Raw genomic sequence first — 23,736 nt, forward strand, 5'->3', positions numbered from 1 at the left:
ACTCACTTTAGCCCCGCCTGAAATAGTTATTATCATATAAGTATTCAATATTGACAATATGTTTTTATTTAATTTTACGACTTAAAAAAATGACTGTATGTTTTTCGTATTCTTGGAATTGAAAAATTAGTTCGACCTATTCAAATTAAAAACAATTTAGCTTCCTAAATGTCTTGTGTTTTTCCTCAAACGTCTCGGGAACTAAAAATTATATAGATGTGCGTCTCGATTCAAATTATTCGTCTTGTGTGGGGCCTGGGTATCCGGAAGCTATATCCTGTATATGTCCCTTCCCTCGGTGTAATAGTATGCGCTGGTTCGGCAGTATAATAAAAAAAGGAATCCAATAATCGATAAGACTAAAACTAGCAATTATCATCAACGGTGGCGTATCTCACTCCAAACACTGGATCCTTCAATGATGAATCAAAAAAAAGTAAATGCTATACGGTATGCGGTATATATGCGCACGCGACGGCGGTTAACATTTAACTCCCTTGCGCCATTACGCCGGTTCGTGTGTCAAAGTCAAATCGACAATTGTCATCCTTTCTTGATTGACACCGATTTAGCGCGAACACGTCTCGATATTACAAATTAGGGAAGAGTTCAAGTATAGTGATGTAGGTACATATACTAGGTAAATGTCATTTATAATATTTTTTTACTTTCAGTGCATATGTCATGTTAAATCGTTTATAATAATAATAAATATTTAAAAACATAACTTTGGAGGTAGGCTTAGCAGCAACAATGGTGCTCATGTCGCCTTCCCCCGCGGCTGTCGCGGCTGACACCCACAATTCATACAATTGCTGTTGCAGTCCCGAAACAACCAATTGTTGCTCTTGATCCTGCTGACTGCTGGATATCGTCACCACTTCACTCTGACGACCTATCCTGTATAGACAATTTTAGACTTACAATCATTTAAGGGAACTCAGTAGTTCCTACGAAACGATTTGAGTTTTTACGTAAATCTATAAAATATAATATTAAATAAAACTATTACACAAATCTGTTAGAAGAAGATTTGTGTAATACTGATCTCTTATTTATATATTTTTTTGTTTAAATCAAATTTATAATTATTTTATTGGACACTGGATATTCAGCATATCATTGAAAGTCGGATTTCTGTTAGCACAACCGCTGTCTATATGTCGCAGTAAAGTAGTTAAATCAGAGAGTTAATTGAATCTATAGAGGGTTAATTAAAGATCGAAATTCAATCAAGTCGCTTGCTAGCGACATTTTTTCGATCTTTAATTAATTGTCAAGATATTCAATTAACTCTCTGATTTAACTACTTTACTGCGACATATACATAAAGTCCAGTTCCATCATTCTAGTCTTATTTTTAACGGTTTTATCAAATAATTCACCAAAACCAAAGCAATGCAGCTTTTTATTTATTATACGTTGTACCTTATCTACCAGTGTCGTGTAAAAGATACAGACATACATTCTTAAGAAACATTACTAAACTAATTATTCCAGATATCTGTTAATGACCTCAATAGCCTCAGTGTTATAGAATTTCACACACCTTTGCGGACGAGTATAAACGCGATAATGAAGTATTTGTCCGTTTTTCTGCATTGGCGGTAACCAGCTCAATATAACCGAGTCTTCTGTATTAGGAAACACCTTTACATCTGCAGGAGGGCCTGGAACTGTAGAACGATGTAAATTGAGAACAGAATAATTTATCACCTGATTGGATCTCATTAAAACTGAAATTATCATAAGGCATATGTTTCGTTATTGTTAGTGATTTTAATTGGCTCCATATAAATGTACGTACTATCATCGAGCGTAGCGCAGTATATATGTGCTGGGACTCCTAAGCCAGCAGTGGACCGAGCAGCAATTCGCACCGAGTAGTTTCCCGCTCGCAGTCCGGACAACTGCGACTCACCACTTCCAGCACGCCGGCGTTCCCACACGCCAGATGCTCGTTCTACCGACTGGATACAGATCTCGAATTATTACAAAATGTGAAAACGTGTGTCTGGCAATATTTCTATACATTAATATAACCATAGAAACAAATGCAATCATTGCACACATAAAGGTTCTATTTATTTATTATGATTTACTTAACTCTCAGTACTTTAAAATGAAGATATATTATAAATTGTTTATATTTTCTATAAATTGTTCATTGCACCCAAAATTTCACATTAAATTTGAGAAAATCATTTTCTCTCTGAAACAATCACAAACAAAAGAGACAAGCCTTCCTCCTTTATTAATAATGAGTGTTAAAGGATTTCTAGTACTCATTACAAACTACTATACTGTATATGTATTGTTATATTATCTCTAAATACTTCATTTTTAGAGATTATTATAAAGCCTGCTTTACAAATTCTTACCCTATAAGATATCTCATATCCTATGAGCATTCCTCCCCGTTTGTCCAGTGGCGGTGGTTCCCACCAGACACGGAGTGATTGAGATGAAAGTGGCTCACAGCGTACATGTTCAGGGGGTGCATCAGGAACTGGAAAAAATGTAACAAAAATATATTATAGGAATATCACATACATTTAGGTCAAACACAGAACATATTAGTTATATTATTATTTTGAGAAACAATTTCACATTTCGTGGAAGTATGAAAAATACATACCATCCTCTAAGGTTGTTGTGGCTTGAGGCGTAGATGCAGGTCCAGCACCAACAGAGTTATACGCTCTAACTGTGACGTCATATCTTGCGTGCGGTCTCAGTGCTCCGAGCCTTACACTCGCAGCTGCCCATCCAGCGACAGAAAGAGACAGAGATGCGTTTTCACCCCGACACCATATCGCATACCCTAAGAGCTCGCCATTCCATGCCTCTTGGCTAGGAGCCTGGAATAAGTAAGAAAAAGACACTAATCATGCCTTCGCAACTAAAATTTTCATTGGAAGTACTAACTTTAGTAAAAAATACGCACCTGCCATTTAATAAGTAGCTCGCCGGGAGCATCCGGTAGGACTTCTACACCTCTGGGAGGCTCTGATGGAGCTGCAAACAAAACACTCACATAACCACATAAGTCTCTATCAACTAAACTGTACGAGCCAAGTCTGTACATTTTGCTCACTCAGGCTTTCTTAGTTTATAAGCGTGATGATCCCTATGTACGTGCCAAGGTTCGTACATTCTTGCTCATTTACAAGCTTGACAAATTCCTATGTTTGTACGTGCCATGGCTGTACATATCGATCACTTATAAGCGTGACGATTTCCCAAATCGTCGGAGTTACGTTCCGAGAGTATAGCCCAACGCAGGCACTCTCTTCTACATTCGTTCATAGCTAACTAAATCATGGGAGTTACACCCCGAGAGCATAGCCAGACGTAGGCACTCTCTTTGACTGTTAAATTGTATTCATTCGGTATATAGCAATTAGCACGTCATTATTTCGCTCATATTCTATTGTAACACGCGAGTGGTAAATATAGAGTAAATCAATAAATCTCTATTATTTGAAGCATCCCGTTGACCCAGGAACCGTACATAAACTATTAGATTATTATTAGTGGTTCTAGTGGATATTATCTAAATGTATGAGAGAAAGAAATCATAATTCTTATGAATTATAACCATTATCTCGTAACGAAGTGTAGGCACAATTTTTTACTATAATAAAAATCCTACCTTCTTCTAGAGTATTTACAATGACTGAATCTGAATAGTCGCTGTCGCCGATATCGTTAACAGCTGCTAGTCTTAAAGCATAAGCGGTAGCAGGCCTTAGTCCTTCAACACGATATTCAAGGAGAACTCCTGACTCAGGATCTGACGATTCCGGCCTGAAAATGTACCGTCATAACCATTGTTATCACAACACAAAACTTTGACAGTGACTTCTCTAATACAACCATGGAGCAATTCAGGTATATAAATCAAATAAGGAAGATTCTGAAAATTTAGATTTAATATTATTGTTCACGCCATCCAGTTACCTAGAGTCCTCTCTGTACACATTTTCTGTCCTTACCGTACCAATTCCCTAAACACCACTCTTTCTCTTTTACTATCTGCAAGTGTAGGAGGAGGGGACCATTCTACATGCTCCCGCGCCTAAGACAAGACTTAACCGCCGACGCGAGGTCACGCGTGTGCAAGCGCTTAGTTTGCTTACGCTTCCGCTTTTTTGTGCTTATACTTTTATTTGTAGTCTTCTCCCACGGAGACAGATGAAGAGACGGAGGACTATAGGTGAGTGGTGTCATATTTTTACGCCGCATTTCCACTTGCCCCTCGGCCTACTTTTCTTTGCCTTCCCCGCTATAATTATCTTAAAATCCTAAATACGTTCACTTGTACTTCCCGCGATCTAAAACTACTTAAGACATTCTCAATAAACGCTTAAAAAGCTTAATTGCATTACCTCCCACTTTATTGATGTGGAATTTTTATAATTATATTATTACTTACTTCTGAACTAAGATATCAGCGGGGAGTTCTCGTGTAGGAGCAAGGCTCCAATCAGGCGGCAGCTGCGTGTGACCAACTACTCGATACTGTAAACGAAATGCACGAAGACGCGCGTTGCCGTCAAAACCGCGCCGCCACTGCACAGTTGCTGCGCGACCCTCGCGCTGTTTCACTGATAAGCCACGTGGCGCTTCCGGAAACTCTGTTAAATAAATCTTTCGTTCATAATTATTATTATTAAAATCTAATATTTGGTAGTGTAGTGTCGTTACGGCCAATTGTACCAAAACATCCAAAGAACAAAAAAGTATTAAATTAGGTTTTGGAATCTACTCTAACCATTTAATATATATTTACCAACAACGGCCAGACCAGGCAAAAGGCCAGGTAGCATCAACAATAGAAATATGTCCCAATACTGAATTATGAGCATTTATACCTTGCACCGCCAGGTATATGAGAAGCTCATCTCTGCCGTAAGCGTTTTCCGCGCGACACCTATAAACGCCCGAATCCCTTCGTTGTGCGTGCGCTATCGTCAACTCAGAACTCGCTCCGCTTTCTGATCGTTTCTCTGATACCGAGACCCTAAACATCGAAGAAAAAATAATACAACTTCATTCATGACAGAAATATGATTGTGACAAAATTGAGCCATCAATTATTCCATAGTATATGTATATGTTGCATATTTAAAACAAAGTTTTTTAGAAAAGTAGTCTAGTTGCTAATCAAACCAACAACAATATTTTGTTTATTTCGTTTGTTTAATATATATTAAATACCGACGACAAATATATGAAAAGAAATTTAGAAAACAAATATTTTCGGATATTTAAATGTTAACAACTATGCTTTTAATGCGTTCTTTTCATAAGATTCTTATTTTAGTGGGTTTCCATGTGACGTAGATTAATTTTCAAGTATTATATTAAATTTAAGGTTTACCTGTAAGTAATAAGGTCCAAAGGTCTCATATTGTGAGTCCAGTGAAGTTGGATGGGCGAGTCGCCTCGAGCAGCGCAAGATAGAGTTACAGACGCCGTCCGTCGAACTGACATATTGCGGGACGAGTATTCGAATTGGGCTGGCTCTGGAATCGCAGAAAATATCTATGAATCGCAACGTTGAATACAGGAAAAAAATAAAAAATAATACGTGAGGTGTTTAAGTTTTTTAAGTTTGTAAAAAATTTGGCTGAATTAAGAAATTTACAAATGCAAACATCGCAGAAATGTCCAAACAACTGTTTCAGAAATACTGTTCATATGCTCATAAGCTACTTCCTTTTGTTTCGAGTAGTCATAGTCTTTAGAACTGTAGCAACTCGAAATTTTATAATTAAATTTTAGCACCTCCATATTCCAAACTTTCCTCAAGAAATAAGGCCAGACCAGTCGGTGAAGGTCTAGGTAGGTAGGACAAGGTGGACAGATGACCTGGGAACGCTTTGGATGCAAAACGCGGCGAACTGGCCGTACTGGAAATTTAGGGGAGAGGCTTATGTTCAGCAGTGGACGTCAACAGGCTGAATAATGTGTTACTAAAGATTAATGTTGAACTACCAACCAATCAAAACGCCATGTGATGTATTTGTATCGATCCATGTAGGCCAGTTTGTGCCTAGTTGTCCAGTAGTAATTGTAAATCTCCAACCTTCGGCATTTACATGGACATATTTTTTCACAGAGGTGATTATACAAAGTACTTGTACTCACCATTAACAGAGATAGTGATGATCTTAGACAGTCCTCTACCAACACCATTGTCAGAGCGGCACATGTAGCGACCTTCGTGTGTATGAGACGCGGAGAGCGCGCTTAATGATCCATTACCAAGCACTGATATTGCCGCTTCAAGACCCGTTAGGGGACGGAAATCAGTGGGATTCGAACCTGAAACCAAGATGTATCAAGTGAGATAAAAATGTATCAGATATACAACTATATTCTTTTATATTATTATTATTGTTTTGACACGATACACTGCCACAGGGACCTAACTTTTTAAATTTGTTTTGTTTTTATGAATTTATGTCCTGTATAAATGTAAGTTTTGTTTAGTTACATGATTAAATAAGTTATTTTACATGGCAATTTTCATAGCTTGTATTTTTTTTCAAATGAAAATGAAATGTTCTTTGAAATGCAGGATCCAACGTCGATAGATTGTACTTTGATGAAATTGTCTATTACCGTGCCCTTTATGCCACGATATTTTTGGCTCCGGATATCCCTTTGTAGAACAATGAACTAGTATGGGAGTACCAAGCAGTGCAGACACGTCTTGCGGCTCAAACACCCACGACGGTGCAACTGAAAATATTTGCATTAAAGTGATTTTTTCGCATAAATAAACATCTGTTATCTGTCTTATTTTTATAAAGGAGTAATTTTACATTAGATTACCTATTATATTTTAAAATATATAACTTTTTCGTAAAATTTAATATCGATAAAAACCATGAAAGTTAATTTCGTAGTTCTCTAAGTTTATCATACAGACACTCGTCCGCGAGACTTCATTTTATAATTAATAAGGGTGGATATTTGTATGACATTTACCTTTAACAGCCAATCTCGCGGTATGATTAACCTCAGCCGCAGAGTTACTTGCGACGCAAGTGTATTCGCCGCTATGCTGTGACGTCACGTGGGAGAAAATCAGGAAACTGAATTCATCTAGGGATTTCTCTTGAACCTGATTACAAGATTATAGTTTTATCATTAATATATACTTATCTTTATTTATTTGTATTCATTAACTCCCAACCACATTAGGAATAATGTATAATGTTTGAAATGTAATGTTTCATGCCCGCCTTCCACTGTGAGCGGGACGGATCCATTACGGACTCCGCTATACTCGTAAGGATGACTTTCATACATGTGCTTCGACCAAATCGGAGACGGCATGTATGAAAATCATCGTAACCAGTGTAGCGGAGTCCGTAATGGGTCCGTTCCGCTCGCAGTGGAAGGCGGGCATCATAGCTGACAAACTGAAATAGTTAGCGTTATTCATCGCACACTGGATAAAAAAATATTTACAATTAAAAAAAAAATCGTTACAAGTTTTGTTTTCAATATTGAAAAATTGTAGTTAGTAAATAAAACAAGAAAGAACTCCTATGTTAAAGTGGGACTATTAACGAGTTCGAATGCCGGCCATCCATATTGTTATTTTGGACATACAAGAGAAATAAACGATTCAATATTTTGCGCGATACTGATAAAAATGAGTAGTTTTGCTACCTGAAGGTTGGAGGGAAGTGTCTGTCCGTCTTTGAGCCAGGAGAAGTAGACCGGCTTGTCTCCAGAAGTGATGCCGCATAAAACTTGTATAGAACTGCCTTCTACTAGGTCCGAAGGAAACGTAAAACCAGCTATTTTTGGTGGATCTGTAGCAAAATATAAGCATATAGTAACTAATGACAATTCAAAAAGACAATAATAACAGTAAAGAAAGTAGCTAAATTATATATTTTTAATTACAATTTACGTATTTTACCGTTATTCCTATTTGAATTTAAATTTACATAAATTGTCTTGATATCTTAATGAGGGATGCGTGAAATTTCCAAAGTCCTAAAGTCTTGCGTTCTAAACCCAGCAGTGAATGTGTAGTTTCATTTCTTACGATTCCTTTGTTTATTTATATCTTTGCCTATATCTATTGCATCTACCGCTTCATATCTAATATAAAAAACTAACTTCTAACAAATATCTGAACGTCCTTCTGGGCATAGTGTCCCTCGGGTGACGAGACTCTGCACGAATAAAGTCCCGCATCAGAAGGCTCAGCAGGCCATAGAAGTAGTTCACCTCCAACGCCAGACAATGCGCGCCCACCACTAGCCGATATATCTGTCCCACCGCGCTGCCATCGGATCTCACTGAGGGGAATATTATTGCGACATTTTTGGGGATTCTTTATATCTAACCTGTACTCAAACTTATATTTCTAAAAGGTAGTACCGTTTTATAGAAAAGTATTAGAAAAATGATCATCAAAATTAAAAATCGCAGAAATCAAAGATTAAGTTCTAAATTGTAGTAAGGTGGTATAGTAATAATATTTTTTTTATAAATGAATCTCAAACATTACCTACGGTAAGTCTATTTATTTGCTTAGTTTTTAGAAATTGGTAAGGATGTAAATCACATAGGACAGAACAATTCTATTAAATAACACTCAATTCCCAAGAAATTTTGCTATGTAAGATATAATACTGTAATGTTACAAAGTTATGATAATTTCATGCAATCTACGTACTAACCTACAAAAAGAAACATAAGTAAAACTTATAATGTAACTAAACAAATGCACCTCCATCAACCTGATTGGAAATCCTGAATAGGGACAATAGATGGTCGTGTTAACTCCGGCCACTACGCGCACTGGGCTTATGTTGCGGATTGATGGCGGACCTGCAAAGAGGATTTTATTTAATTAAAAATTATTTGAAACACATTTCGCAAGGGCAACAAAAATAGATCTGGGTATACAAATGTTTTACAAAAAATATTGAGAGGTGTACAGTATTGTACTGTACTTGTATTTTCTGTGTTCAAGCAACATTGTCCGTTTAATTACGGAGTTGTCATATGATTGGGAGCGGAGATAGTATTAAAAACTAAAATTTGTAGATATTTTTTTTAATATAAGAAATGTGATATTAGTCTGTTTTGTAAACTTTATGTTCATCGTATTTGTCATGTATTTTAGAACAGATATATTGTAACTTATGTTGTAGAAAATGTATTTTATATAATGTGATTTACGTTCTAAATTCTTAGCATATAATAAATCATATAATATAATAATATCATATAGTAAATCAAGCATAACATAAATCTTTTGAAATATGTAATTATCGCGCCGCCAGTTGTATTTATTTAAGATCTTTACAGTAAATTTGTCTGACAGTTGATCCTTTGTGAAATGTTTGTAATTTTGAACAGTTGTAATTTTTAAGAGTTATCTTAATACCAAGAAATTAAAATAATACCGTAGACATTGAGCCGTGTAGAGTGTTCCACAGCGCCGCGTGAGTTGTGAGCCCGACATGTGTACCGCCCGCCATCTTCAGGCCGTACTGACGTCAGGTTAAGGTAGCTCACCACGTCTCCATTAGGACTCAGGAATTGGGTAATACTCCTGTAGTGAAATATTAAAAGATAAAATTAGCACATATATTAATCATAGTCTTCAATTGAACCATGTATCCTTAAATTAAGTCGTCCTCATGCTTCCTTAAAAGAGACTTAGCTACTTACCTTTGTGGCGTATTATGTTCTTCAATAGGCTGCATATCCAGCAGCCAGGAAAAGCGAGGTGAAGGCGATCCAGAAGCAGAACAATGTAAGGCTACTGCTGGTCCAGGGTGTAAAGCCTGTTCTATGAACGTATAGTGTAGTTCTGGGGCTGTGTCTGTAATATTTGTACAAAATATTATTATTTTTACATATTTTGAAAATGAAAGTATGCAATAAAAATAGTTCGAGCAGTCGGTTTGAACATATATCTGCAGTCTTCAAATCACTCGCTTAGCCACTAGTATAATATCACTTTTTCTACATTCGTAATAAACGTTTAAACGTGTTTAAATGCGACAAGTAGCAACCCATAATGTGACCCAAATTGAGAATTATGTAAAGCTTTATAATTCATTTTTATACGACATATTTATATTGTATGAGCTTTCTGTGTCTTTTAAATCATAGCTCTGTTGTCATTAGTAGGACAGACTTTGTATTAAGGAAAATCGTTTTGGTATAATTTTTATTAAAATAAATATACAACGAATGAATCGCAGCAATTCGTATCTACACATATGACCTAAGAGTACAATGTCATCTTATTTATTATAAACACACATAACAAACATTTTTTTACATAAAAGTAATTCTCAAATAATGAAAGTGCGCGCGGCTCATAAATCAGTGCTGTCACAACAGAATCCAATCAGAGCATTCGTAAACAAAGAAGTGGTCGTCGTCCATCACTTCCAATGTGGTGCTCTCAAATAGAATTAGGGACAAGAGAGATAAAATGTAACGGATCACTACGAGAAACAATTCAACATTTTTCAATTACTCATGTTATTAAAATGGGTCATATGAACTTTACATGACGTTAAAGAGAAAACAAATTTGGTTTGAAATAATTTTGTTTCAGGTTGGTGAGACAAATATCCAATCACCTACTACTTCAATATGAATGTAGACATCAAATCCCCAGAACGCACAATACTGTGTTTGGTGGCACAATATTGCTTAGGTCATCTCAAGCTTATCTAGAGCAGCATCGTATAATACCAGTACCAGGACCACCGTTTTTCTTTGTGCGCTTGTAACACTCGCTCGTACTGTGAATGAAAACATAGTAAGGAAACAGGCATGCCTTAGGCCTAAATCGACGTCGTGAGTAAGGTACTGAAGGCTCATCACCTACTTGCTTATGAGAAAGATACAAGGAAGAAAATAAAAGAAAATTTAGAAATAAAGCCAAGGACTTGAGGTTGTAGCGCCACTGACTTTGTTTTTACTCCTTTAGTGTTATAAAGTAGTTAGTATCAAGTTGGTGGGCAGCCGTAACAAAATAAAAGTCTATATATCTTCATTTAAATAAGATACTATATTTATATTTTCCTGTTGTTTAAAGTTACCAAGTTTATTACAACAGTGATTTTTTATTTTATCATATTTTTTTATTGTCTAATTCTTAATTAAGTTTTAGGTTGTTGATCAAATGTTCGTCAATTTAACTTGCGAAGTCATTTCTTCAATCGTGAATTGATGTAGACATTTCAAAACCTTGCTTAACGTTTAAAATTCTTTACAGCAGTCTCATGCATTGAGAACTTTTGTTAGTTAATAATCCTTAAGGATTTTGTATTGGATAAATGACATATAATTTAGAGGAATAGTCGGCTAGAGCGCGCAATGTTGTCGACATCGGAGTTATATGCTTGTATATCATGTCCAGCTCTATTACGGATGTTTGGTATAAGTCAAGAGAAATACAAAAAACATTATTACAACAAATATCATTTGTTCACTTTGTTCGATGAACTAAACTGAATATGTTATTCATTAGAGCAAATATTTCAGCTCTCTTTTCTTTCCCAAAATGTATGTGTGCATGCAAATGTCATATTAATTCTCATACATATTATTATAATTAATTGTTGTCAAATATATGGTCCAAACACTCGCCCACGCTATAAAATGTGTCTTTATAGCGTGGACGAGTGTTGTGATTTATTTTGTCCAATTCAATAATATAGTATAAAAATATTATTCCTACATATCTCTTATCAAAGCATGAAACCAAATGGACAACAAACACACACACACAAAGCGACTTTTACAAACGTTTATTATGACTAATATCATTAGGACAACAGATATATATACGTAACTTTTCATATATCTTATTGATTTACATCGAAGGTTACACGACCCATGTCAAACACATCGACTAAATCCGTGATCCCAATTTTGTCTGACACACAAATGCGTATGACGTTTCCCCAATCATGAGCTATATACGGCACAGTGGACTTGTGGAAGGCGTAAGTCACAAGATTTATATATTGATTAATGGTCTCAAAATGGCTACTACAAACATATAATGACACCACAAGCTTTGAGTATCACGGCTTTAAATGATAATGTTTCTTATAGACAAGTTGGTATCAAGTTATCCCTCAGTGTCTAGTAGGCGTGGTCGATTTCTTTTTTCACAATACCGAGTTTTATACCCAAGGAACCTTTTTTAATTTACTGCTTCAGACGTTATACAGTTTTTTTTCATAAAATATTTACTACAAGATTACATGGAGGACGATTTAGGTTATTGGAGCGTCTTGCGTTTAATTTCGTTGTATTTTGGTCGTAACGGATATCCGTCCCATAATGAGAGATATCGAATATAAGTTCAGGAGAGCCGGCTCACAACGACAAATATATAAACGCGTAGTCATTTCAATAGGGAGATGTGTACGCAGAGAATTACTAGTGGCCGAATAATTCTACAATTTAAAACTAAAAAGTTCCTTAATTACATTTGACTTGTTTTATGAGCTCTAGAAACTTTATTTACAGTTTTCTTACAAGATAATAATGTTTTCATGTATCAAACAGCAAGTAAACAAATAATCGTCTTGGCTCGACGCCCACTTATGATCGCCAGCTTTCCACAAATTGCGATCCAATTTCACTGTTTATACAACTGAGCCATTTAACTTGCAACTAATTTCTAGTAAAACCATATTTAAGCTCAGATGTAGAGTTTCATAAATATATTTTTTGAAGATTTATATTGAAGATATTCTTGAACAGATATTCAAGAACAAGAAGAGTCTTGGTAAGTCACGAGATGACTAAGTATTTGTTATTAATTGAGTTTTAATCTGGATTAAATCCTACGTATTATATTAGATGTGCCAGAAAACAGTATCTAAGTACAAGATGTTTATGAACTGCAGTAATGTATCAGGTAAAATTAGCAATATTGAATTAGTACTCCTTGAGATTAGCGCAAACACCCGCGCATACACTTCAGATTTATAATATTAATATAAATATTTAAACAACAAACAACAAAACTGAATATAGGATATTGTTAAATATAGGGATTTGGATTTCCATTGGAAATAATAATAAACCAGTTCATCTATTATTCCATTTCCCTTACATAATCCGACCCCCAACTTATTTCCTCTTTGTGCTCTGACGACTATCATTTACGTCCTTTGTATTGAAACATCCATCTCTAACGATCGTTTAATATTTGTTAGTACAACCTGTACTACAATATAATCTCAATAAATCTAACATTCAATCTAACGCGTTGATGCTATGAAGTTTACAGTATGTACTTATATCTACGTTATTTATATAATAAATAATGTTTTTAATAACAGAGACTCTTCGCCTCTATTCGAATCTTAATTACTCAAAATTTTTATTTCCATTAGTAGTCACAAATATGAAGCTACGTCGTGCTACGCCATAATACAGTACTACGAACATGCTACGGGCATAATCACATGCCACAATAATTCCAATTATACAGGCCTCCCGTTTCCGAACGGTTGTATGAATTTGGTTCGGGCTCGACGCATGACCGGTCATTACTGCAAGCTTTAATCAATAACGGCCGATCCACGCAACCCAATATATTGCACTATACCCGCCCACTTGCATACTATCAATTTACGTAATGCTTTTACGTAAGCCATATGTCTTATAGTATATCCTGTGGCATTTCAATCCGTAACGGATCTTTGCTTACTGCATCATCTTTACGGGCAATTTTTTGTACTTAATCTATTTTTCCACTCAGCAGCCTTTACCACTACGATAATACAGCTCCATAATAATTGTCAACAATGTGTACATGGTACATAACGCCAATATTATGTTGTCAAGCAAAGTGTCTTAATATTTTTTAAAATATATTTTGCTCGTTTAATTATTTTATCATCATACTATTGAAAACACGTAACTTTTTGAAGTAGTTTAAAAAGTCTAGGGAGCTCACTCACTCAAGGGAACATCAAACTCATTACTTAAGAAATGAAACATTTAACCCAGGCCCGTAGAGACATTTATATAAAACATTTTGAAAACAATGTCGAAGGCAATTACAATATATGGGCAACAGATAAAGACAAAAGATCCTCTACACATATTGCGTGCCATTAAGAATTTGTACAATATCTTTGACCTGGATTTTTTAAAACTTTGTTTTCGAATTTGGGCAACTGGCCCGATAGGCCATAATTGATGTGTAGCAAATTTACCTCGGACGAAACTTTGTTATAAATATGAGCTTTCTACTATTTCCATATATAAAAAAATATCAACCTGAACTTTCGTGGCATTCACTGATTAAACATGAGAATCAAAATTTGTGACCGAAACCAACTTTTCATGGATTTTGACCTCTCATTCATAGCGTATACATTTTGTATAATTTTATACGTAAATGTAACTAAATCCTGTATTGAAGATTTTAATTTAATTATCGTGCCAAAAACAATCATTCATCTCATTTCAGTAACACTGTATCAATTAATTTAATAACATTCGATATTTAAAAATAAACAATTGAAAGTCAGGGAGCGATAACAGTTAACTGTTTTCCAATAAGTGGGTATTTAGTTGGCTATTGCTCAATCGAGTATGAGAGCCTTATCGAGGAATTGTAATTAACCTCCAGTAATTACTACATCGGCCGCATGTTTAGTACTTGATGTATAGGCTTAGAAATATCGTAAATAATGCTCCAAACATTTATATGTGGAAGTTTTATTCAAATAAACTTTTATAGTAAAATCCTTTCATTAAATAAAATATAATCCAGTATACCAATTCGGCCTGCCTACTTTATTTGTATATAACTCGTGAAATATTTTATAATTTCATTTTATACGGACATATTATAATTTAAGTTTTCAAAGAAATGTATAATATACATTTAGAAAATCAACTGAAAAAACTATTGATAGTTGTATGAATCAAAGACGCTTGTCGGCTCATTAATGATAGCATTATGCGAAAGGAAAATTTGCAGAATTAACAAGAAATATAACCTATAAGATCATACAATTCTTATATATTAATCTAAAATACACGCATATAGATTTTGAAGCAATTCACGTGCATTAAGTCAAGAAAATTCAACAAATACCAATTTACCTACTTAAACTATTCATGTGAGGATATCCCATACAACAATTCATTTAAAAGTGTATCTAAAGTTTAAACGAAAAGTTTTAGTGTAAGTTTTTTCAGTTGAATAAATTTGAATACTTGACTCGTAGAAATTACAGTTCAGACTGAACCTTTGTTAAACTATGCAATCAGGAATTGCATTTCAATTTCAAAGTGGCTCTAAGTTCCTCCTTGATAAATCACTTGGTTTCTTTAATATTGAGTAATATTAAAGAAGCCGAGTGGTTTCGTATTTTTTGATATTATTCAGCGAACCTTAATGACGAAAAGAACGTATTTGATGTACTATGGGAATACTATTCAAAAGCACTATGTCGATTGATTTTGTTTTTTATTAATTTTAATTAATTTAATATAATTAAGTTACTGATAAGGTAAAGGGGGATAAGATTGGCAAACAAAAGATAAAGAAAGTGACGATCCGTTTGATCAACAGCATATCTAACCGAACACACGTCAAGAAGCGTCCTGTTTTTTATCAGACGTCAAAAGTTCACGTTTTGTCTCACATCATCAAAATCTAAAGAAATATTTTAAATATGTCTGATTCTGCCATCGGGAAGAAATTCACGGAAGTTATGAAATAAAATCATAAGTAGTATGTGATTTATTTATTAGACTGACCTAAAGGATTAAGAGAACATCACTATTCTGTAATCTGTTCAAACCTAAAGTTTGAAATTACCTAAATCCAACCTCAAATACATATTTATTTAAGTGTCAGCAAAAAATAAAATAAAAATTGTATTAGAAAAGAAAACCTTTGGCTTTTAATCTATTTAGGCACTGTTTCCAAGGGAAATTTCGCTACTGCTTGATCCAAAGATTTTCTAAGAGACTCAATGTGGCTGTGTCGTTTAGAGCAGGCCATGTCCTCTAAAACTGACCATAATTTGAGATTTCAGACCTCAACCCTTTAGACTTAATGGGTTGAGGGTCAGTCTTTAGCATTTATAAAGTCCGGAACGTTTGTTTCAAGTCAGGCTTGGGTAGTTCGTGGCTTCTGACCAGGCGCAGAATCCTGCTGGAAATTCCAGTATATTTTAAAAAAATACTGCTGAAAGACTTCACAACATGATCCAAGAATTCTCTTCTTCTTCTCTATCTTTCCGACCAGCTTCTTTAGAATTGTGAGCATACACTTTATGATTTTTCTTAATGCAGTGTTCTTCAATCGTGAAATTTTTTTCATTGGTAAAGAGGATATTTCTTTTTCACCTGCGTATCGTGACAGAAGGCGTTTTGATTGATTCAACTTCTTTAATTGTGAAGACTGCTTTAGGGCATGTCCTGTATATCGATGATATGAACCGAGATTCAGGTCTTATTTTATAATGCGCGACAGAGTCCTAGTGAGAATCTTCATTTCCCATGATAAGGTTTTTGCTTTTCCTAATGGAGTTTCAAAGAATTCTGGATTTAACAGCACTAACAGCGTTTGTAGTTCTAAAAGCACGCGGCCGCCCAGATATTTTCTGGTCTTTGACCGACGAAGTGTTGTTGTATCTGTACGATATACGAACGTGCAGCTGATACCAAGCCATTGAAGTGTGTGGAATATGACCGACGGCTCCACATCCACTTTGTGTAAGGCGATCATATTGTAATACAGTGAAATGGCGCAAAAACGAAAAAAGTTTTCCAAATTCAAAATAATTAAAAAGTATCTAGTTATATACTTAAAAATATGATTTAAAAGACTGAAATTTATGAAAGTTGTATAATTTAAATTTAAGTAAAGGCAAACGTGCAAAAATGTACCTCCAAGCCGTAACTCAGCCGCCGCTTGCGCACTATCCATTTCTCTCTCCGCAAAGCATTGGTACATCCCACGATGTGCACGTACAACACCATGCACACGTAAAACCCTTTCTCCTCCCCCCACAGGAACACCATCGTGTAGCCATCGCACTCGACTGTCCCCTCCTTCTACCGAGCAGTTGAATGTCACTGAACTGCCCGAATTTGCTATCTGTAAAGAAATATTTCCATTAAAATCACCTTCATTGGTATGATCCATATATTCGTGTATAACATTATTTGATTCAGCCTAAGGTAAAGTAAGGTACTTATAAAAACAATTTTATCATTGGAAGATGCTTAATATCTACTACCGACCTAAAACAATCATCGTTTTGTATGAAATTGAAAGCAGACATGAAGGTGGTGAAACTGTAACTAATTTTTTCATAATATATATTTAGAGTAGTCTCATAATACATAGCATTTTATTAAAAAACATGGTTTAAAATGCGTTTAATTGCCATAAGTTTAAAAATATTTGTTTTGATTTTAATAAAAAGTTGTTTCGTTACAATAACGGTACTCGTTGTATTAAGCTTTCAGTTTTTGAACTGACGCGGACGGATCCAAAATTTAATGCATAATAATAACATTTGATGTGAATAATGTCTCCTATTTTATTCATACAGTATTCGTAGTCCAACTATAAATTATTGCCTACAGGAAACTCATATAGTGTACCTAAAATAATTTAATTTGATCTACATTAAACCCTATGTTTCTTATTACATTACTTGATGGTTGTAATAAAATGGTAAACAATGCAAATATCATTAATATAATTTATACAGTTACAAACATGTCAATAGGCAAAATGCCACAGGGCGGTTACTATTTATAAACAATAATCAACAAATTTCTAAGCTCATAATTTAACAAGGCTTGGTGAGTACCGTCTGAAATCGATCGCTAAAATCTAAAACTTTTTATAATAATCCTTTATTATTATTATATTAGTAATTTAATAATATATTTACGAGTCTTGGCTTTAGATTGAATCTGTTTATCAGTTTTCATAGAAAGCCAATTAGATAATTAGTTTTTTGTGCCTGACAATAGTCGTTTGTTTTAAGATTGTACCATACGCGCGAATAGGAATTGTGTATAATAACCACAGCCAAGTTTGGAATGCACGATGTCAGTGAAACTCGCACGCTTATCCTCTAGGCTAAACTGCTCAGAAAGGTCAAAGAACTTGAAAATAAGATAAGTTAAGTAGACAAACAGTTATTGCGAAGTAATTTAAAATATCTCAGCGATGAACTTTCTAAAGGCAGTTTGATTTGTAAAGTAAATGTTCCGAGCGGCTGCTACTTTGCGGGAACTTTACGCCGGCCATTTGAAGACAGATGGTCGTTTAATGTGCTTAGACGAGATATAGATGATGTTTCTCAACTCTAAGTCAAATTTAAATAACAAAATATACGCCCCAGTTTTGGAAACAGCAATTATAATTCCCATAGCTCAAGAAACATCTAAAACAGGAAATAATTAATAGCAGAAGGTATTTGCGACTGTATAATGTTATATTCTTTGTGCTACGATGTCTGTGATGTGATTCAAATCAAAAGTAAATGTACAAATTTATACAATAATTAAAATTCAAGAATACTTTACCAATTTTTCATTATTAAAAAAAATATTTTTTTTATTTTTAATTAAAGGCACGAAGTTACAATATTGAACGGCTCTGTCTGAAAATTTTAGGATATAATATATTCCGAGAATTTCCGTTAAACTCAAATGCTTCTCGCATTTCGGTTAAATTTCTAGGTTACAACGACCAATTTTACTGTTTTAGTATAAAGTTTGTCGTAACAATATAAAAAATGACCTAAGACAGCATTGCCTTCATATTTTGTAAAAATTGAGTCAGTTACGTCATCTACAGGACACACAGCTGTCATTTGCCACTTGCCACACGAATTTATAATGTACTCGAATATTTCTTCTTTTTCAAAGTACTTGCCGACATAAAGCAATTTTTATCACACAGTCATTCTAAAATAGTACAGCTCGATTCTGCAACTATCTTTTTTATACGATTTAATAAATGTAGAGTAAACTCCATACTATGAATTAGCGATAGATTACTTATAATTAATTAGCCGCAATTAATATTTGCATTATAATTTTGCTGAGTTTATATTCATCAATTTTACGTCATTCAAACAATGAGTTCATAAATCAAAAGAAATTAATATTGAATTGAAAACAGACCACACCTCGTACAGAGGTTTAGTCTGGATATAGATATGACTTTTTGCTATTTTATAAATACAATAAGTACAATCTTATAATATAAGTATATAATATAAGTACAATAGTTATACATATAATCTATTTACGCTAGATAAAGTTGTGCGTTTTCTTATCTTGCCGAAGTCGCGTACAAATTATTTGAAGAAGTCTATTAAGTATGAGGGTGTGCAATTATTTAATCAATACCGTCTAAAATTGTCTTCAAAAGATACATATCAGAATAAGCTTAGTAAACTAAAATTGGGACGGCTGATGGCGACGTTTATCTCGTTCGTATATACATATTAAGTTTCTCATGTAACTAAAATACATTTTTTGTAATGTGAAATAAAGTTCTTTAAACGTTAAAAAAACGTCTTCCGAAGAATACCTATTTAGGTTGCCAAAATATATTACATTTAAATAAAATATCAATTCAGTGACGACCAATTTGAGATGGTAATTTTATATTAAAGAGTTTAGTTTTAATGATTCTATAATTTGGTCATGTCATAAGCGATATCGATATTGTATTTTTTATGTCAATATAAACTTAGCATTAAGAATTTCTACTATGGGTCGTATAGTCCTAAGGTATAATCCGTTTTGGTTCGAGCTAGAGATGTCAGCGCAAACTGACAGCATTGAATTATTTATAAGCTGCCAATATAGACTACGTCGTACATGCTAAGGGATACCTTTTTGCTCGTGGTAATATTTTATTGTAAGAATTCAATGAAAATCACAAAATATCGGCATACCGTTCCCATAAATACAAATTAATAAAACTTTTCTTTCTTATATATAAAAAGGCGTAATGCATATAAGGCGTATAAACGCGAATTTATATTTTACATTATTTACATAGCTCCAATTTTGTGGAATTTATATAGAAACATATTTCAGAATTTTATTTTCGGTTGTCTAAAAAGTCACTCTTGTGTGTACGTTTGTGTCACGTACTTTTTCCTTAAGCTTCTTAAGATGTGGGAATATTTAAAACAGTTTTTTTTTAAATTATTAAGTTTAATTTGTAGGTACTACACATTTTAGTATAAATTGGAATCAGGAGATAAATTTTAATATTTTATATTTCTTCGAAAATTGTAAATTGAGAATCTTAAAAAGCCGGACTTAACTTTAATGATTAAAGTTGGCCTAATCTTTTACTGAATTATTATCACAAAAATTCCTTCCCATTGCAAAAAGAAATAAAACGCCAAAAGACATTTATACTAACTTATGAAGACATATATGAAAAAAAACGTACACTTTAATCAGAGCTTTATTTTATTTATAGCTTTCTCAACCTAGAGCTTTATGTTATAAACGTATACATGTCTTTATTAGGTTTCATTTTACTACATCTCTGGAACAGTTATTTTTACGACGATATTAAATTTTTAGTATCTTCATATACGTTCAAAGTTTGTAATCTTAGGCTATAATAATTATAATGAGCGAATGAAAAAAATAAGAATAATTATTGGTGTACTGCAATGGCGCCTATTTTGTAACTGAAACTTTAAGTATTAAAATTTCTTACATTGTATGTTAATTTTCATTGTATCTTAACATATTTAAACGCATGACTAACAATAATATGACGAAATCAGTTTATCGAAAATTAGAGCCTTCATCTGCCTGATGTAATGTTGTTTTCTTCGGCAAATTAAGTCAAAGAACTGGCTACTACGCCACACATTATAAATATACTTTGTGTTGTTGTAAATAAAAAATATTGTTATTTGTTTAGAAAGTAAATCAATTTTACTTCTTACAGAACTAACTGTACCTTTATATTACCTACAAATACTTTTAGTATTCGTATCGCGTCTCCGTTATCGTCGCATTACACGACTGTGGTGAATGCTTATTTTTCAATTTCCCGACATCCCGGGAGCTGGGAATGTAAGCAAGTGTCACGGAATACTATATCAATCTTATTGGAAAATGTTCTCGCAATTTTATCATAATATTTAGCTTTTGCAGACTTTTCTACATTAATAAGCAGTGAATTTTTTTTAAAGTAAGGAAGTTATAATGTTTTATCACAAAGCACGTTAAATATATTTGTGTAGATACACTTCGATTTTTGAAATACCAAACAAAAAGGTTTTTATGAAATTTTTCACATACATGCGTGACCGTGACCACGCACGCTGAAAAGCACGCGAAAGAATTATTTAAATTTAGAACTATGTAAATAATAATAAGTTTTTAATAATAATACATAGCTTCAATCCGTTCAAAAAGTGTTTTTCGTAAGACCCATACATATCAAGCATTACTTGGCTCTGTCAAGAATTTAAATCGACTTTATTGGAGTGAGAAATCAAGAACATGACATTGATAAGACATTGACAAGACATTTTAGTTAAGCACGAATAATGCGCATATTGTCACGTATTGAATATGATTTTCTTTTGATAGGTTCTAAATACAAATCTCACCTGCAGCTGTGGATGTACAGTAACCACAAGACGTGCTCGTATCCGTAGAGTTGTATCCCGTCGCTGTTCCCCATATTGGTTATGCGCACGACAAGACCATATGCCACCATCAGACACCTGTGCGCGTCTGATGATAAGGACTTGTTCTGACACAGATATTCTAATGTTGTTGGATACTGGACTCAATCTGCCGTTGCTGTGACGGAACCAACTATGAAAGAAAAGATTTGAATAAGTTACAATCCTCTTTATATTGCACATAGTACATATTTCAACTAATTAAATATTGCTTAAGATTAATTAATAAGATTTAATTAGATGATTAAAGATTAAGATTAATATTAATAGCCTCTGCGTTACACGAGTGTATATATATGAGTACACATAAATACATAAACTTTAGTGTCCGTATGTTAAAAACGTATAGGCCTTGAGATACGGGAGTAGATTCTGAATGTTACGGTTAGGGTTTATTGAAATGTATATTAACGCCATCTATTGTCGCGATGTTGATGTTTTCAGTTTGTCGCCGAACTCAACGTACATTACAGCTTAAATGCCAGGTTATATAATGTATAGAAGTTGCGTTTATTACTTAGGAGTCTACTGACTTCATAAAGAAACGATTAACTTTTATTTTTTATATACATTATGTCTTACCTATAGGTGGGTGTTGGACTGCCAATAGCGCAACACACTAATCGGATATCGCCGCCTTGCGGTACCGTCTCGTCTTCTGATATTGTCAGTATTCGAGGAGCCATACTACCAGATCCATCTTAAGCAAACGTTAATTAATAGAGATGAAATACTTTTGTCAGACAATATAGTATTTTTTATTTTCATACATAAATTTTGAAAGATTTATTGTAAATAATATAATAAAACTTTGACTAATATTCTAGCTGATAGTGAAATATAATTATTGTAAAATATATTGATTCCACCAATCAACAGAAAATACAGTTTCTTTGGAGATAAATCATATTGTTGACGATTAAACGCGTATAAACTTACGTGAAACAGCAATCATAGCCTGTGCACTTCGCCTCTTCTCTCCCGTGAGCTGATGCTGCGCCTCACAAGAGTAGGAACTGCTATCTTCAGGTCTTGCATTACGTATCAGCAACATGTCACCACGACTGCCACCGATGATATGGTGACCTGAACATAGTCAAATATATACTTAGTATATGTAACACTTACATTATAAACTCCAATATAATTTAAAACCTGTAAAATTATTTATAACCAATTTTAAGTTCTGTTTCAAAATGTCCAATGGAAAGAACTTTATTACAACGATTGTGTTTCGAAAACATTTTTATCTGTTGCTTTTATTTTAATGAAACTATATATACATATTATTAAATTTGTAATATTTGGTTTTACTGATTGGATCGCTGTTAAGATATAATATTACATATATTTACATAAATAAATTAAAATATTACATATTATGATATTGATACATTCAAACAGAAAATCTTGATTATTCTGAAATTACTAATATTTTTCGGTAGATTCTAAACAGAAGACCAACAAAAAGTTCCATATAACTGATTTAATATATATCTCAATCTTTTATCGTCATTATTTGAAGCATCTCTTGTAATATTAACTCGTATGGTTGCCCTTACAACATCCATGTTCATACTTTTGTCCAGCCCAACCCACTCCAAAAGTAGTTAAGATTAATCAAAGTAAATATTATTTTTGTTAAATTACTCAATAAAAGCTTTGCAACTAAAACTGTGTTTTTCTAACACTCCACTGGAAACAGTTTTATCAGATCTATCTAAAGTGGTGCGAGACGGTTATATTACTGTCGCTAGTGTTAGACAAGGACAGTATATAAACAGACCCGCATTTAGAATTCATTGAAAAACTCCGCGCTGAAAGTTATCTGATCGTAAACGATGACGTGCCGACTGGCGGGAAATCCTTCTGGCACTTGTTGTTTTTCAACTGCCTAGCATTCGTTTAGATTGGAGTTTAATTGCCGGGATTTTCGTTTGTCGTGGCACAAACGGCATTATCTTATGATTAATTG

At 33.9% G+C, this 23,736-nt stretch overlaps 2 protein-coding genes and 2 long non-coding RNA genes across 4 annotated transcripts in view; all 4 read right to left on the reverse strand.

The window, feature by feature from the left end:
* Positions 1-2: 2 nt before the first annotated feature.
* On the reverse strand, positions 3-3,955 carry LOC123714397 (Down syndrome cell adhesion molecule-like protein Dscam2). The gene is made up of 9 exons (XM_045668636.1): positions 3,951-3,955; positions 3,656-3,810; positions 2,948-3,018; positions 2,639-2,861; positions 2,382-2,509; positions 1,808-1,970; positions 1,550-1,676; positions 729-900; positions 3-17 (listed from the first exon to the last, which is right to left on the reverse strand). Exons 1-9 carry the CDS (start codon positions 3,953-3,955, stop codon positions 3-5), a joined length of 1,059 nt encoding a protein of 352 aa, XP_045524592.1.
* Positions 3,956-4,462: 507 nt separating this feature from the next.
* On the reverse strand, positions 4,463-5,496 carry LOC123714648. Its single transcript, XR_006754338.1, has 3 exons — positions 5,387-5,496; positions 4,878-5,026; positions 4,463-4,640 (listed from the first exon to the last, which is right to left on the reverse strand). It is a non-coding gene; the product is annotated as an uncharacterized LOC123714648 (long non-coding RNA).
* A 764-nt stretch (positions 5,497-6,260) lies between these two features.
* On the reverse strand, positions 6,261-8,229 carry LOC123714647. The gene is made up of 5 exons (XR_006754337.1): positions 8,152-8,229; positions 7,693-7,838; positions 7,003-7,138; positions 6,634-6,753; positions 6,261-6,333 (listed from the first exon to the last, which is right to left on the reverse strand). It is a non-coding gene; the product is annotated as an uncharacterized LOC123714647 (long non-coding RNA).
* A 403-nt stretch (positions 8,230-8,632) lies between these two features.
* The window catches only part of LOC123714398 (Down syndrome cell adhesion molecule-like protein Dscam2), a 29,973-nt gene continuing 14,869 nt past the window's right edge, over positions 8,633-23,736 (reverse strand). The window contains exons 2-9 of the mRNA XM_045668637.1: positions 22,701-22,847; positions 22,344-22,461; positions 21,684-21,894; positions 16,948-17,158; positions 9,718-9,871; positions 9,450-9,598; positions 8,778-8,868; positions 8,633-8,669 (exon numbers count right to left, since the gene is read on the reverse strand). Of these exons, the coding sequence (XP_045524593.1) occupies positions 8,633-8,669; positions 8,778-8,868; positions 9,450-9,598; positions 9,718-9,871; positions 16,948-17,158; positions 21,684-21,894; positions 22,344-22,461; positions 22,701-22,847 (1,118 nt within the window). The remainder of the gene's footprint in view (positions 8,670-8,777; positions 8,869-9,449; positions 9,599-9,717; positions 9,872-16,947; positions 17,159-21,683; positions 21,895-22,343; positions 22,462-22,700; positions 22,848-23,736) is intronic.

The sequence above is a fragment of the Pieris brassicae genome, chromosome 9 (genome assembly GCF_905147105.1).
Source record: "Pieris brassicae chromosome 9, ilPieBrab1.1, whole genome shotgun sequence".
NCBI classification, from domain to species: Eukaryota; Metazoa; Arthropoda; class Insecta; order Lepidoptera; family Pieridae; genus Pieris; species Pieris brassicae.